Here is a 17,556-nt window from a genome sequence, read left to right as displayed (position 1 = left end):
TCAATGCCAACTTTTGTTGGTATATTGAAGGGACCTTGGAGAATTCTGGCATTCTGTGAAGAGCGAGGCATGCCCATGGGAACAAAGTCACACTTAAGTAAAGCCCTGCCAGCCTCAATTATGACCAAAAGGACTGGCGTGATGACGTTTCTAAAACTCAAGACCTGTGTTTCTTATTTGTTACAAGTAGCAGCAGCAGCATGCAGAATAGGAAATGTTCTTTTAAGGAGGAGAACTAAGCTTGTTTTGAAGTGTTCCGTGCTATTTTATGAATGCGTCCGCCCTGAATGTTAATGTTGCTGCGAACTGCGTCGACGACGGAGGTTGTTCGCCTTTGTTACTTCCTGAATATGTGCCCCGAGCTTCTTTCCCTGCTTCTTTTTTTCCGCCTCCGCTTCTCTTAAAATTTTAGAACACATTAGCAAAAAATAAATAAAAAAACATGGTAAACTTGGTTTTCAAATCCAATGTCACATCAAGATCGGATTGGATTAGAAAGTATGTCTGTCGGGAGTTGTTTTTTGTTGTTGTTACAAAAATAAATAATACACTTGTCGCCTGATGGTGAAGGGCAGGTCTCAGGAGCCATATGTGGCTCTTTTGATGGGTGCCTCTGGCTCAGGAGCCATATATGGCTCTTTTGATGGGTACATATGGCTCTTTTGATGGTTGTGAATGGCTCAGGAGCCTTATGTGGCTCTTTTGATGGGTGCATATGGCATTCCGCTAACCTGTGGGCTAAAACATTGTGTTTCCCCCATGGTTTTCAAACATTTTAGGTTGAAGGGGGTACAGAATGGATGAATCCGACTCTTTGTCTCTCAACACTCTTTTTTAATTCATAAGGGAACCCTACATTAACGCCTCTGCAAAGTCTTTGTAAGATTTATCAAGCCCTTTCTCCGCCTCAGTTAAGTGGTGAAATTTTAGAGCGCAGATGTGCGACTGTGCGTGTTAGTGGGCAGTGTGACATCCTGATATGGTGTGTGTATTCACCCTTGTCACCGGCTTCCCATCATCTCCGTGCTGTGACATGGTCGGCACTGTTGTCACCATATTTATAATTCAGCTTTATCAATAAAAGATGGCCTGCATTAAGTTTTTATTTAGTGATGCAGTGCCCCTGTCTGCCTAAGCCTCTTACAAGCCAATGACTGAAGAGTGCAACTTTCCTTCCCTGCGCCAACTTACAGGCATCACTTTGCATTAGCATACCCTTACGTGATGCTTGTTGCCCACACATGCTTTTAGAAATGTATTCCTTGTGATATCATATTCTGCCATTTCAATCACATTCCCTTCCCCCTTTACTAAGATTTTAAGGAGTCTTGGCAGAAGTTGTCTTCTGTGTAAAGTGAAATCAAATGTTTTTTTTCAGCTTGAGTGAATCAGCTGTTCGCTAGTGTATTACATAAAAAATGGGTCATTTGAGAATTAGAGGATATTTTGCAACCAACTCTTGCATTTTTTAATAATACACATACATACACTCATTTTTCTGAGTAAATGTATTTGTCTCTTGTCTGACGACCCTAAAGAAAAAAGGAATTGAATTATTAAATATTATTTAACTGTCATTTATTGGGAAATATTTGTATTATTCTTGTCCCTCATTAGTATTCATGGAACATGTGTACCATCAAATCCACCTTATCATAAACCTTTTATTGCATAAAAATGGATGAAAGCAGTGAACCAAATGATATGCCAGACTTGACATCAGAGAATTTTCCAAAAGAAGACATCGAGCAAATTTATGTTTTGGTGACAATTTTTCATATTTTCATGAAATGGTTAGCCTAGACTAGATTGAATGCATCACCGTACTATATACAGCCCCTTTATCCATATGACCGTTTAAATTATTCATTTATTTTTACTTAAGGATTGTTCTCTTGGTCAGCAATAATGGACAAAGAAAAGCAGCTATCTTTTACTCCTAAGAAGAAACTAACTCTGTTATGGATTTGTAACTGTTAACTGTAAACTTGTTACTTTGATACTGCCAATATTGTGAATTTCCAATGAATTATGTAGAGAGATTAGCAAATTGCCAAAGAATCTTGGCTTTCAGTTGATGGCCGTGACATGAATTATGATGTTGACACTGAAAGCATTGAAGCTCCGTCTGAGTCTTTGGACATTTTGTAGACAGATAGTAAAAAGAGACAAAAGGGCGTATAAGAAGCACAACTGAATAGAGAGTCATTTATGTGTCAGTTAGTGCTGATAAAAGCCTGAAAATCCAATTAATCCTTTGGTATCAGGTGGTGGGAGTGGGTCTCACGGGAGTCATGTCAGGAAATATCCTCCACCCCAGAGTGTCAATAGCCCAATACTTTACGTACTCTGCTATTGATAGAACACTGTGTAATGTTGAGCGGAATGTTTTCACGGGACTACATTGGGCATTTTACTTGTAAGGTTTGTCCACGACAGTGAAGAAGATCTATTAAAGGGAAGTGCTGTACATTCCACACCACAAGCGATGAAAAGTAGCAGTCGATCTTTTCAATTTGAGCACAACCAGTCCTTTCTTTGATGACCATAGATGCCCTGCAATCTATTTTTGTCAATGGGAATTCACTACTACTGCTAGTAGAAAGAGCCTGTTAGGAACGTTTCTTTATATTGCCAAGTCTTTCTTTCTGCTTGGTTCTTAGCACATGTTTCTTCCCGTGCCAAAAAGTCAAAGGAATAACACACAAAGAACATATAAGAAAGTAATAATGCAGTGTGTAGGTTGATTCATTCAAATGGTCAAGCTTTTGAATCCCGAAAGTCATACATGGACACCGTTGACTTGGAATTGCCAAGAGAAAACACATTTAAGTGTAGGGAGAATGCATAACTAGGTCATCCTGGTGCCTAGTAGTCATGCAGTACTGTATTATTATTTGGTAATGACTTTGCTGTAAAGGCTTTTTAACCAGTTGTTGTTGTTTTCGTTGTTGTTGAGCTTGATTTAGCATCTCTCGGGATGTGTACTGTATTCTGAACAACTGCTGTAAATTTATATCTAACAAGAATTGTGCTGTGTTAAAAGTAAGCTCTTGCAACCCACGTGCTCGAGCTTCACAGGTGATTTATAGTTTCTCAGTCAATGGTGACCATAGTGGTAAAGAATTGGTTAATCAAGTAATTTTAGTTTTCAAAACTGCCATGACATGGACAATACTATCCATTTTTCTTTTCTTTTCAAGGACAATTTCTCAAAGTAAGGTGAATCAGGCATTGATGGATGAATGGTGTATGGAAGAAACTCAGCTATTTTTTAAAATGGAATCCAATGCCATGAATTCCATTTGACAAATTGTGAGGAAAACAGACTCTTTTGATACTTGACTCCATTTTTAATGCTGTACACGGCCTAAATTTTTTGTCCATTTGACATGTGACTTATTGTGGTGGACATGCCTTTCTTTACTCAGCCGTACACTGCCAGGATCAATTCCAGTTACGTTGCAGTAAAGGAAGAGTACGATTCCCACCGGACACAAGTGTTGTTATTGTCTGCATCTGCAGACAAGATTTTGTTCTGGCCACATCCTTGATGTGGTTACATACACACACTTACCTCTTGCTGACAGCCGAGCGTCTCAACGGACATACTTTTGGCTGCTACCAAACTGTTTACGATTCTGGTCACTAGGGTGTCTGTCTGCATTGATAGTGTCATTAGATAAACACATTATTGCAGCATGTTAGTTCTGCTTGCCATCCCAATAATTGGTATCGGGTGTTGCACTCTATCATTATTTTCTTTATTCTATAGGGTTTATGCATGTCACATTAACAACCATGTTATTTAAGGCCACTGTTTACTGTCGAGTGTTTAAAAATAACGTATGCAGAGGGATGCTTTTGATAGATAGTTTTCTGTATAATGCTATATACATTATCATGATCGTTGTTTGAAAGGTACACTTTGTGTAGAGTTTTCTACATGTATTTTCAGTTTTTTTATTCACGCTTATTGACAATTAAATTCTTAAATTTATCTAAGAGCATTTTTATTAATGTAAAGGCTCGCCTGAGTTTGGAGAAAATAGAAAAAATAGAGCTAATATTCAAACCCAGACCTGCCACATTATTGTGCTTATTACCAATACATTGCCTTAAAGGTATTGCAATCAATATCGTTGAACTCCAATTAGGGTAGATATGAATGAAATATCACCCACAAACTCAACGCTAAAAATGTGGACTAGTAAGAACGAGTATTCAACATTTCACTACAGGCTAAAAGCTGTGATGAAGAGCGCCGATGTCCTTTACAACAGGCTTTCAGCCTGTAAGAAATGTGAGAATTTTCATGCATAACATAACATGTTTGCCCAATTGTCAAATTCACTCTCACTTCCAGTGAATGATAGTTTTTATAATTTATTCTATATTACTTCTGAACAACCCTGCTAACTATGAAAGTACAGAGCCTATCTATATTCTCCCTTGTCAGTATTTAAAAAAAAAGGGGAAAATAATACATAAATCGCCCGTGTAAGCGGCAGGCCAAGCAAAAGTATGAAAATGATCTAACATTCCTTTCTGATTCTTCTTCCTTCTCGTAATATTTCATAGTATTGACCCCTGTCCTCTTTCCCCTCTCATCCCATTTTCCTTTTGAGTGGATCTTTCACCTGTCTTCCCCATACTTTCCTCCCTGACCCTCTCACAGGGTGGCGAAGGCCAAGCTGGCCCCCAGCCCAGGCCCATTAGCCCCCTCCTTACAGCCATGTGTTCATCCCCAGAGATCATTACACCAAGCCAATGACACCGCTCTAATGCATCATTAATGATTGATTAATGAGCTGAGCTCAGCTCAAAACGAATGCATTTCTATGGAAGAGCAGCCTGTATGTATAAGGCTTGCATCTGCTCTTCACCCACTTTCTCTGTGTGGGTATGAGTGGGTGTTATGTACTGTATATCATTTTCAATCTGGGCCTGGTCTCACAGGTCGTGGGAGGTAGCGGAGAACACTGTAGCTGAGGTGAAAGCGGAAAAGCGAATAGCGTGATGGCAGAGCCGAGGCTTTCCGTTCGGCTTCTCCTCTTCCTCCTGCTCCTCGCCCTTCTCGGAGGAGTCGTTCCCGTGGCGCGGGGCTCCGGTTATCTCACTGGATATCGCACGAGAGCTCGACTGCAGCGGGACCGGCAAGTCCGCAACATTCGGCCAAACATCATCCTGGTCCTCACGGATGATCAGGATATCGAGCTTGGTAAGAAAACTATTATTCCGTCGACTGTCGTCATCCATCTGTTTGTGCGCATCTCCCATGAAAAAGATTTTTTGGGTCCGGAATGAGAAAGTTGGCCGGCTGTGGCCCCCTGGCACCATAACAAGTGGCTTAGTCAAAGTCATGGCCTCCCTTTGCCATCCACTCCATCGCTGGCACGAATGCGGGCTGCCTACGTACGCCGATCATTGTTAAGATGCCAAACGCTAGCCATCTCCCTACCCACTTAAGTTCTTTAGTTCGGATTGGATTGGAGTGGCTGCATAATAGCCTTGGTGACATCCTTTGTCCTCCGCTGATGGCTAGTGAGAAAAGTCCTCTTGAAAAGCAGGAATTTATGGTCAAGCATCTGTTTCTCCAAACAATTACCATCAGTTTGAAAAGCTTTTACTACACGGGAGTCCAAATGGGTCACACTTTACCCAAAAGATTTATTCCTTCATCTATGCGCACACCTTCCTCAGTCCGCCTTGAAATGTTGGTATTTTTCGCTTTCTACCTCTTTACTCCCTTTTTGGTTGATTCCCCCCCCCCCCCCCCCCCCCCCCCCCAGGCTCAATGCAGGCAATGAACAAAACTCGGCACATCATGGAGAAAGGTGGAACACATTTCTCCAACGCTTTCTCTACCACGCCAATGTGCTGCCCATCCCGCTCCTCCATCCTGACTGGGAAGTACGTCCACAACCATCACACCTACACCAATAACGAAAACTGCTCCTCACCCTCGTGGCAGGCCCACCACGAACCACACACCTTCGCCGTACACCTCAACGACTCCGGATACAGGACTGGTGAATGTTGAAAAAGAAAAGATGAATAATTTGCTTTGCTATCTACTTATATTGTGTTCTTTTTGTTTTAATAATTAGCTTTCTTTGGAAAGTATCTCAACGAGTATAACGGCTCCTATGTGCCCCCGGGCTGGAGGGAGTGGGTGGCCCTAGTGAAGAACTCACGCTTTTACAACTACACGCTCTGCCGGAATGGAGTACGAGAGAAGCACAGCGGCGACTATTCAAAGGTACCCGTACGATTCTGATAAAACAAATCCACCCAAAAAACATTATGTATACATAACATTATGCATTATATATATTATCTTTATGAAACTACGACATCCAGTCATCAGGCTTGACACAGACATCACATGCATTATGTGCAAATAATCTTGTTTAATGTATTGAAAAACACTGAATACATTTTTTTCTGATGTGTAATTGTGGAGTGAAAACATAACTAAAGGCCTGTGTTTTCACAAAGTGGCCATCGTAAGTGTGTAATACCCATGCTGCCACAATTAATTGCCTTGGACACGATGGTAAATCTGAGTGTCATTATAGGATGGAAAAATGTTGAAGTGCCACATGGGAGTTTAGTGTACTCCCTTGGTGTTTTATATTCAAAGCACTAAGCTGGATGAAAATGCTTATGAAAAAGTGGGTATATACAGATACAAAAACATGATTTCATTTAAATATACAATCTAATTATGACTTAGTGTGTCTGAGCAGATGAACAGGAAAACACAGTCAATATTTCCTTATCAGTATTGTTTTTCCCCGCTGATTTGAGTTGGTTTTATTTACGGTGTGATTGATTTGGAGTCTTTTGTGATCTGGCAACCGTTAGAAAGTTGTTAGAAACTGAAGCTGCTTTTAAGATGCAAATAACGATTGTAAACAACACTCCAACTACACTGTCACGAATCAAGCTTCACAACTTCTGCCGTCGTAAAGTCGACCAGACGTAACGCGCATAAGTCGACGACTGGCTGTACATATATCTCCTCTTGTTTGGTCTGATGTGACGTGTTAGACATCCAGTTGGGTTCAATAACACTAGACAAGTGGACCGGGTGCTGTTGACTCATATGTGTTTGCTTTACAGGATTACCTAACAGACGTCATCACCAATGACAGCATCAACTACTTTCGGATGTCCAGGCGGATGTACCCTAACCGTCCTGTCATGATGGTTTTGAGCCACGTTGCCCCTCACGGCCCAGAGGATTCTGCCCCGCAGTATAGCTCCGCCTTCCCCAACGCTTCACAGCACATGTGAGAATCAGAATAACCTTTGCAATTCACACCTCATTTGCACTTACATTTTACTGTGCGCGCATCTATTTCTGCCAAGGTATTGCCCTAATTAATCTTCCCTGATAAGCACCAAGATCATTTTTTACATTTTGACATCCATAGCTATTTACGTTCTCATTATTCATCTTCATAATCAAGCTGCATTTCATCTCCACAATAATTTAATCACAAATTCAATGATCACTTAGCCACGTTATCACCGTCCGCTCGCAGCACGTTGCCAGACCGCGGCGTCTTCTGAGCGCAGCCAGCGCTTTGCTCTAATTTCTTTGATGCGCGTATTTTGGACAACCGTGGGGCTGCTGTTAATGAACCCTGCTAATTTGTACCATTTTGCCAGCATTCATCAACGGGAGACGTGGATGTTGTCAATGTAACGCAGAGCTAATGATGACAGACACCCCTACAGAACACCCGGGTCTTTGTATTTGTGACGCACCGTGCTTCTGGCTAATAGAGGGGTCTGATATTGGCCTCTCGAGACAAATTCAGGACCAGTAATTAGAGTGCTGGTGCTATCCCTTCTCTTCTTCTTCTTCTGCCCCATTTTCTTGATGAATCTACTCCCTCCAGCATCATTAACCTGTGCCATACAGGCTTTGGGAAGTGAATATTTGTAAATCTGGTCCCAGTGCTTTCATACAAACTTATAATTGCACTTTCTCTATGCTTGGTCATCCCTTGGGTTAAGTTTTTCAGCATGGCTTGCTTGCTTGGCTCTATTTCTCTCTTGTCTCCCACTTGTTCTCGTCTACTATGTTGGGAGAGGCAGTGATTTTCTGTTGCCCTCTCTTGATGAACTTTCTCAGCTTTCTCCAGCTTTTTCACACTACATTACATTCGCTACTGTGAATTAAAGCACAAAGACATTAGTGTTTATTTGCTTTAATCGATCCTATTTAAAAGATTAAATTTATTTGCTTCTTAGATGGCCTTGATTTAGGATTGTTGCTTTCCAAATAATTGAGCGTCCGTGTGATTTGTAGAAGATATTGATCAAACTGTGCTCACTGTGTGCAACACTATTGATTACTACACTGTTTTGCATTTTACATGTTCGCCACTGCCTCCAGTGAATTAACATCTTTTCTGCTACTTTGGAAAAGAAAAAGGTCAGCAGAAATCGACAAAGGTCATTACTCTGCATGTGCAGAGAAATTTTGGTGTGTTGCACAGTGGAATTTAAGGTCCAGAACTCTCAGTGGAAGCTTTTATTCATAGAGAAGAATTTGAGTTACTAATCAAGTTTATCTTTTGGTTGGATAGTCACTCACTGGATAGTACTGACAGCAATAGATTTCCAATGTGGTTGAATTGGAAGGCGCTCTCAATTCAGGTGGATGATTGTCCATCACCGTCAGTAACGTAGCCTCAGGTATTAAACGTGTCTTTTTCGTATAACCACATTACCCTTCTTAACTCCCACATAAAAGTAAAGAGAAGTTTTCCACTGTACAACAAACCTGAAAAACCTATCTAAAAGAGAAATGGAGTGGGAGTATTGCCTAAGGCAAGGTATCACTTTACCATTAAAGTTGGATTTCAGTGCAGCGGTTCAGAAAGAGTTACCCAACATTATAGCCAGAATTTATGATTTACCAATGCTCTGGATGCTAGAGTTCCCCCCCCCCCACTTTATTAAATCAAATCCATTGCATCAACTTTTACAGCTCAGAAGAAAATTAGGGCAGGAAACTTAAAATGTGATGTGTTACTATCTCTGGCAAAATCATGATTGATGATTTTCTTTTTCAATAAAAATAAATAAATAAATAAAAAATAAAATCAGACATAGGCTTTGTCATCATCATTGACTTGACAAAAGCTTAATTGTCATCATACCCAGCTGCATATGACGAAATTGGTAGTAAAGTCTTTTTTCTTCTTCTGTTGTCTTTTTAGAACTCCAAGCTACAACTACGCTCCTAACCCGGACAAACACTGGATCCTCCGTTACACTGGACCGATGAGGCCAGTGCACATGCAATTCACGAACATGCTACAACGCAGAAGGATGCAGACCCTTTTGTCTGTGGATGACAGTATGGAGAAGGTAGGGAGGGGGACATGTAAACAACCTTGCCATGCTTTGGCAAGGCAAAACAAAAACAAGAAACGGACACAGTCCATCACAGACACAGAAAAGAAAACCATGTAATACCTAATGTTGCTGGTCCTGAGAGAGCTGTGCTTGTTCTAGTCGAGACTTTTTTTTAATATGCAGTGTTCCCTCGCTACTTTTTTTAACGTTTTTTTTTGTTATAACATGAATTTCACTCTCTCTACCCGCATTCTATATGGTGTACTGTATACAGGGGGGTAAAACAAAATATTTTTTTAATTAAATTCAAATCAAGCATTTTTGAAGGGGAATCCCTACTTGGCGGAAATTCACTTATCGATGACCGGGGGAACACTGTATTCACTGATACAGCTGCTATGCTAGGCTGTTGCCTTTTTATTTGAAACTTTTTCTCTGAACAAGTATTGAGTGGATTATATCCCTTTATAGATGTACAACATGTTGGTGGAGACAGGTGAAGTGGATAACACCTACATCATCTACACGTCGGACCACGGCTACCATATCGGCCAATTTGGTCTGGTAAAAGGCAAATCAATGCCTTATGAGTTTGATATCCGGGTTCCTTTCTACGTCCGAGGACCCAATGTGGAGCAAGGTGCCGTGTAAGTTGGGATATGCTATTTATTTGGTTTAATGACAGTGGATTTAGGGAGCTTTAGAAACCCAATTGAAGTATACATGCTTTTTTTTTTGGTTGCTGCAGTAACCCCCATCTGGTCCTGAATATTGACTTGGCACCAACTCTGCTGGAAATGGCTGGTGTTGATGTCCCTGCAGAAATGGACGGAAAGTCCATTCTTAAGCTGCTGGACACGGACAAACCAGTGAACAGGTGATCATTATGTTTTTTCCATCTTTACATTAAAAGTAATTTGAAGATTGATACATACTCACAATATGTTTGATTGGAGGTTCACAATGCTTTCTTGAGGCTCTATCTGGAATATGGTGATAAACACAGAATAAAATGTAATGCCGGCATGCTAACCCTGAAGGCGAGAGTAAGAATCTAATTAAAAGTAATTTGTTTATTTAATAATGATGTTTATCCCAACCCCAAAGGTTTATAATAGCCTCAGGTTTCAACAAAATAGTACCCCAGCAATCCCATTTTATTAGCTCTGATGGTGTACAAAACAGGTTTATTTGTATTTTTTTCTGGAAATAACTAGGCTACTAAATGTGTAACAAGTGTTAAATGTGGAGATATTGTATGTAGTATAATGTAGCTGAGTGGTTCTCAAACTGTTTACATCAAGGCACACATTTTAAAATATTTTTTTTGGCATATTTAGTGACAGAGTATTTAAATACCTATAATGAATATCTTGAGTGTTTTTAAATATATGGTGAAAAATCTATTTGGGGCCACGAAACCGGTCCTTAAGGACTGCTGTGGGTCCTGGTTTTTGTTCAAATTGAGGTTCCTGTTAAAAAGGAAAAAAACAGCACCAAACTAAGACACCAGATTGCTAAAAATATGTCATCTTGTTTGTTTGGAATGAAATCCTTCACCAACAATGTCCCTTAGTGGAATAGTTTGAGGAACCCTGTTATTTATGAATGAATGTTTGAAAATGAATAATTGACTATAACCCAATGCACATCTATTCTAGTAGTAGTAGTGGTAGTGAAGACAAAATGTAACTGAACTGCCCTAAATATGTGGATTTTTTGTTGTTGTTGAAGATTTGAGTAATCAGTGAATCTTTTGTTTAAGGGAGTCTGCATTTCTACACATTTTGAGAACCACTGCTGTAGTTTAAACTACTGTATATGTTTTTACTCTCCGTTTAAGTGCTGATTACCTTTGTTTTCCCTTTCCACCAGATTTAATTTAAATCGAAAAGGCAAAACCTGGAGAGATTCCTTCCTTGTAGAGAGAGGGTATGTTTTATTGCTACTTTGGCAACATGTCTGCTGACATCAGGCTCTTCATCCCAATCTTGCCGGTGGTCTAGCCTATGATTAATTCCCTGTTCTTGCAGAAAGCCTCTGCACAAAAGGGCCGATGGCAAGGAAATGGCTCAAGAGGAGAACTTCCTGCCAAAATACCAACGAGTGAGGGAGCTTTGCCAGAAGGCAGAGTACCAGACTTCCTGTCAACAGCCAGGACAGGTATCTTGTGCTTTGTTGCATTTAGAATTCTTTGGGAATCTACTTGACAAAAGACTAGACGATAGGGGGAATTGTACAGCTGGTTGAAATTGGATGTGGGAAAGAACGCTTTGTGTTTGTTTATAGGTGGACATTTTCGGTCATGTAAGACATAATGTTAATCTCTGGTCAACGATTTGATTAAATATTAATAGTATATTATTTTTCAATCAATATTATATATTTTTTCAATATGTGTTAGGACTGAATACAATGGAAAAATCTGTATTTCAATTTTGTAACAAATTAATCACAGTATAAAGTATAAAAGTATAAAAACAGAAATACACGTGCTGTGGTTTTCAATAACAGTATCAATTTATTCTTTTGAATATCATAGCCTTTGAACGAGTGTCCTACAACAGGTTAAAATATTTATTTTTGTTGTTAAATTGTCAGACAACTTGTATATACACGATTCAACAACATTCCTTTTCTTGAATTCAGAAGTGGCAGTGCGTGGAGGACCCCAATGGCAAATTAAGACTATATAAGTGCAAGGGCATGGCAAGTCTCTACGCTCCACGAATGCAAGCTCTGATGGCCAGAGGTGGCCCCCAGCTGATCTCCTCATCCAGTGCGGACAGCTGCAACTGCGACAGCTTAGCCTTTAAAACACCCACCTTGAAGCGAAAGAAACTGCTCACAAAAAAGAGTATGTTTTTCCCAACTTTCTATCACGTGGCTCTTATTGAATCAGAAAGCTATATATATAGATGCATTGTCCTTGATTTGCCTACCAAATGAGTACATTTGTCCACAAAAAGGATGTTTCTCTGATGCCATCGAGTGGTCATATCATGACATAACATTACCAGAGTGGTCATACCATGACATAACGTTCTGTTATCTTTTATGCATCGGATAGACTGTATTTGGCGACTCTGGAGGAATTAATTGATATATCAGTCATTGTATTTTTTAAGGCCATTTTTTTCACAGGGGTCAAATCCCTTTTCTGCTCTTTTTCAGAGATGAAACCCAGCAAGTCAGCCTCAAGGAAGCGTTGGGCCCGCTCAGTGTCCTTTGAGCTAGATGGAGACATGTACGCGGTGGACCTGGAAGAGTCCTACCATTCCACGGGCTCCCAGAACAACAGCTGGACTTTGAACAGAAGTGGAAGAGTGTCACATGGAGAAGATGCTGACGAGTCCAGTGGAATGGAAGTAGCAGCAAAGCCCCACACTGAAAACAAACTGCCTCCAGCCGATGCCCTTAAGGTCACATATAGGTATGTGTGTGTATATGTATCGTGCACCTGTGACGAGGTAGGGCTTCATTCACGTGGCTTGATATCTTGGATGTGCTCACATACTCTTGACAGATGTTCAATTCTAATGAATGACACAGTAAAATGTGATGGGGGCCTGTATAAATCGCTGCAGGCGTGGAAAGACCACAAAATGCACATTGAGCATGAGGTACCATCATTTTTATTGCATTATTACATGCAGAAAATGAGACTTTACATAACTCTGTTCGGCGGGCTGTATTTTGTTGGCTAGATTGAAACATTGCAGACCAAAATAAAGAACTTGCGAGATGTCAAAGGGCACCTGAAACAGGTCCGACCAGAAGAATGTCAGTGTAACACTCCCAGGTATGTCTTAGTCTTGTGTCATAGTTTTTACATTTGACCAATTGAAAAAATAAATGAAAATGTCCTTAATCTATGATTGTTTTTGTGGAAACGGCAATGTTTTTAGAGAATGTTTGCTGATCCAATTTTCCAAATTGTCTTTACAGTTACTTGCTGAAAAGTAAAGACATCATTTTGCAGAGCACCAGTCGCATGCATTCATTTAGGTACTGTTCAAATCATTTTATATAATGCCTGTGTGCCATGAGTGTATATGTTTTAAAAAGCTGCAATTTCCTTTTATTCAGAATGCCAAAGCAGAAGACTCAGTGGCTGCAAAAGGAGCAGAAGCGGAGGAAGAAACTCAGGAAATTCCTGAAAAGGCTCCAGAACAATGACACTTGCAGCATGCCCGGTCTTACTTGCTTCACCCATGACAACCATCACTGGCAGACTGCTCCCTTCTGGACAAGTGAGAAGTTGCACTATTGCTTACCACTAACTTTCTCCTCTTTACCATGACTTGAATTTTTGGTTTTTCATTCACTGACACTTATTATTTAATGATAACTTTGATTCCATATTTGAACTATTTTGAAATGAATTGGCAAGTTCAGTACACTGTATTTATAAAAAAAAAAAAAAAAAGAAACAGTGGGGCCCAGTAGTCGAGTGGTCAGTGGTCCCAAAGTCCTGTGATCGAGGGTTGGGTCTCAGGTGGGCCCTCACTGTGTGAGTGTACATCTTCTCCCCGGGATTGCGTGGGTTTTTTGGGGTAGTCCGGTTTCCTCCCACGTCCCCAAAACAGGCAGTGTAGGCTGATAGAACACCAGCTCTCCCCTCAGCCACAATTTCAGAGTGTCCCCAGCCTGGTGTCTTTCTGGGATACGCTCTAGCACCCCGTTGTGAGGATATGTGGCATGGAAAATGAAAAAAAAAAACATGATCACATAAACTTCTGATTTGTTCGGAAAGTTGGCCCATGTTTATCTGATGAAAACAATAGTAGTGATTTCCGTTTTCCACCTGTCTAACGCCCTCCGTCCCTTAGTGGGGCCATTTTGTGCCTGCACGAGTGCCAACAACAATACCTACTGGTGCCTGAGGACCATCAATGACACACACAACTTCCTGTTTTGTGAATTTGCCACGGGTTTTCTGGAGTATTTTGACCTCAACACGGACCCTTACCAGGTATTCCATTCAATCAGAATTTCCATATTTATTGTTAGGAATAATGTGATGTTGAGCTAAAGTATACACGTATGGATTATTCCTGTAGCTGATGAATGCTGTCAGCACCCTCGACCGCAACGCTTTGAATTCAATGCATCAGCAGCTCATGGAATTACGAGGTTGCAAGGGACATAAGCAGTGCAACCCTGAAAAGGGTGAGCAGACCAAGGCCTCAAGGCAAACGTGATTGATTGTAGTGTCTCCAGTCATGTCATTGTGAGATTAATGTTACTTGTATTTCTTTTCAGGAGGCAAAGAGCGAAACTACTTTAGTGAATACAGGTATTTCCCCCCCTATACTTTCCCCTGATTACTTTTACAAACGCCGCAGATGGAATTCAGTTTTACAATAAGAACCTGGGGAGGTTTTGGCTTCCCCAGTGTCTTTGCTTGTTTTCCTGCTCAAATGACTTTGCTGAAGTTCCAACCATTTTTGACCGTGGAACAAAGCATTCAAAGAAATTTTAAGTTTAGGCTCTCTTTCATCTTGTAATCAAGTGTAATATCTAATCTCTGCTTTTTTTGTGTGTCTCTGTGTGCATGCATGCGTGTGTGTGCGTGCGCGTGTGTGTGTTTATACCTGTTTTTGTCCACATGCATTTGCTCCGCACATTTTATCGTGCTGTGCATGCTTCAGGCCAGTTTATCGTCGAAAGAGGCCAAAAGTGAAGAAACCGTCCTCCAAATCGCTGTGAGTTTGTCATAAGCCATCTGTTCTCTTGTCGCACGCCAAGTTCCAATGGCAAACCATCTGAAGGTTTATTTGATAGCCTACATGTGTCCTGAATTTTCCATTTACGATTGTAGTAGTATGCTCTCTTCTTCACTCCCAAGAAGATTCTACAAATACACTATAGTTCAACAATCTAATTAGTCACATATATTTTTCTACCACTACTTTCAACTCTTGTATATTTCTATACACTAAAAACTACACACGTTGACAACAGCAGTTGTTATTTTTTCTAATTTGGCAATTTATATTTTAAGTCCATATTTGTTATGATTATGAATTGGATTAAATGTCGCACTTGGCAAGAAACTATATTGCAGTGGGGTTAAAAAAAAAATTGTTACTTTAGAAATTGTTAGTAATCAATCGCTTGACTTGTAGTACTTATTGCAAGCAGCTGGTACATAGTTGTCATACTACTGGTTCCCACAAATATTGTACAGTGTGTACTTTTATGACAGTTTAGTTTATTCTCTGACAAAGCTTGTAAGTCAAAACACTTGTTTATTTACAGTAATAAATAAATTATGAAATCATTTAAATAGTATAAATACAATATTGTATCTAAACTCAACTGAATCACTGTAATTGAGACTAAACTAATAACTATATTGTCAAAAAATGTGTAATTTTATAAATTAAAAACTGATGTACATACAGTCTCATGCTGGGTGGAAGGCAATGCAAATTCAAGGTCCATTCTGATTGGTGGAACCAATTAAGGCCGAAAGCTTTCAGCAAAGCATAATAGTACACCTACGTTAGTATTGATTAACCATGTCTGTGCTAATGCGTTTTGGACATGCTATTATCGCTACATTTTTTTTTCCTCTCCATAATATCTTTTGCAGCCCCATAAGGAAAATTCAGTGCACTCAAGGGATGTCAGATAAATTTTCCAATAGCTCCACACAAACTCCGCCCTCCATCCACACTTTTTTGAATTGGGTCATATGAGCAAATACATCCTTTCCTGACTGTCTTTACCTTCTTTGGAAACATTGAAACCTGCTCTTTTGTCATCCATTTAAATCTCATGCTGCGTATTTACCCGCTGTCTAGGAATGATCATTTTATTAATTTCCACATCTTCTTAGCAGGGACAGACCACAACTGGAGACCTGCTGTAGACTGAATAGAACAAGTCACAAGTATTGATTTGCTTTGTTTTCTTGACAGGGGGCAGATTTGGGACGGCTGGGTCGGTTAACTTCCAACCGCAACTTGCCGCCCTGCTACACTTTGATGGCATAATTGGTTTGGATATTGATTCATGACACCCAGGCAGGCAGCATGAAGAAACTGAGAAGAGGCTCATAAACTCTGTAATTATCAGTTGTTCTTCATCACACATTTCATTCTCACGTCCAAGTCTGTCCACGTGAACTGGATACTGCGATTCCAACATTGTGTATGCACCCGCCACTCATTCACTGCTTGTAGAAATAAATATTAGCTTTAATCAACTATCATCTGTATGACACTGAACAGGAGTGGACCGAGATGTTGACTCTGCTGCTACCCATTCAATTTATTCATATTTAGAACCTAAACTGTAGCAATAGGATCCACGGTTGTGAAACTTTCTGTCTTTTTCCCTTACGAATGCTTCTGTATACTGATGAACGCTTTGTATGAACGCTTTTAAATCCACCGAAGACAAACTGGCCACACGCTGTTCAACTTTTCTTCATCCAGGAATGTTCTCCATAAACTTTTTTAAAACAAGTGATGCGTGAGAGGTGTCAACATGGCACTATTAGCGGAGTGGAATTGTCCCAATATCGAGTCCATCCACACCAGCCAAATAGCTGATCATTGGCCGAATATGTATTATTAATGCCATTTTTTTCTCCTTTTTACAACAATAGCACACAGTAGATGTTTCAATCTAGCTTGCTATATACATGGTGCTAAAGGATAACCATGAAGACGTAAACTTGCTGTACAGTACTACAAGTTTGTATTTGAATGTATGTTGTGCAATTGATATAAATGTTTACAATATTTTTATAAAACTGAAGAGGCGGACCTCATTGTGTGAGCTGAAACAAATGGACTACTGTCAAAGGAATGTAGATTGTTCTTTACTATTTTACATGAGAAAAGCACTTAAAATGATTCACTGTGAAGACTTATAATCTATAACATTTATTATGTGCCAGAAAAATAACACAACGAATTTATGTACATGTTCATGTGAATTGAAGAAGTCTACCTTTTTTTAAAGAAAATATTGTATTAGTTTTGTTCAATTTTGTTTTCTTAGAAGGCCGTAGACATGAATGCCGACAGTAATTGTGAATAAAGTGTTGTTTGCCCAAAACTTGATGCCATAACTGTGTCCACCAGAGGTCACTGCATCGTCACATTGCAGCGCTTGACTAACCTAGGGCAGAATTGATCAAAGTCGGCAGAAAAACAA

General features: G+C 40.0%; 1 protein-coding gene across 1 annotated transcript in view; it reads left to right on the top strand.

Moving 5' to 3' along the window:
- sulf2a (sulfatase 2a) overlaps positions 1-17,457 on the top strand; it is a 36,089-nt gene extending 18,632 nt beyond the window's left edge. The window contains exons 3-22 of the mRNA XM_077725722.1: positions 4,960-5,221; positions 5,793-6,032; positions 6,111-6,262; positions 7,129-7,298; positions 9,243-9,393; positions 9,853-10,028; positions 10,130-10,258; positions 11,257-11,313; positions 11,415-11,544; positions 12,031-12,238; positions 12,556-12,814; positions 12,908-13,004; positions 13,089-13,183; positions 13,330-13,389; positions 13,471-13,634; positions 14,214-14,356; positions 14,445-14,553; positions 14,647-14,680; positions 15,036-15,089; positions 16,311-17,457. Coding sequence (XP_077581848.1) covers positions 5,020-5,221; positions 5,793-6,032; positions 6,111-6,262; positions 7,129-7,298; positions 9,243-9,393; positions 9,853-10,028; positions 10,130-10,258; positions 11,257-11,313; positions 11,415-11,544; positions 12,031-12,238; positions 12,556-12,814; positions 12,908-13,004; positions 13,089-13,183; positions 13,330-13,389; positions 13,471-13,634; positions 14,214-14,356; positions 14,445-14,553; positions 14,647-14,680; positions 15,036-15,089; positions 16,311-16,341 — 2,661 coding nt within the window. The 5' untranslated portion in view covers positions 4,960-5,019 and the 3' untranslated portion in view covers positions 16,342-17,457. The remainder of the gene's footprint in view (positions 1-4,959; positions 5,222-5,792; positions 6,033-6,110; positions 6,263-7,128; positions 7,299-9,242; positions 9,394-9,852; positions 10,029-10,129; positions 10,259-11,256; positions 11,314-11,414; positions 11,545-12,030; positions 12,239-12,555; positions 12,815-12,907; positions 13,005-13,088; positions 13,184-13,329; positions 13,390-13,470; positions 13,635-14,213; positions 14,357-14,444; positions 14,554-14,646; positions 14,681-15,035; positions 15,090-16,310) is intronic.
- Positions 17,458-17,556: the final 99 nt, after the last annotated feature.

Source organism: Stigmatopora nigra, chromosome 10, assembly GCF_051989575.1.
Source record: "Stigmatopora nigra isolate UIUO_SnigA chromosome 10, RoL_Snig_1.1, whole genome shotgun sequence".
In the NCBI taxonomy this organism is placed as follows: Eukaryota; Metazoa; Chordata; class Actinopteri; order Syngnathiformes; family Syngnathidae; genus Stigmatopora; species Stigmatopora nigra.
The sequence above is the reverse complement of the archived record's forward strand: the minus strand, read 5'-3'. Positions and strand labels throughout refer to the sequence as shown.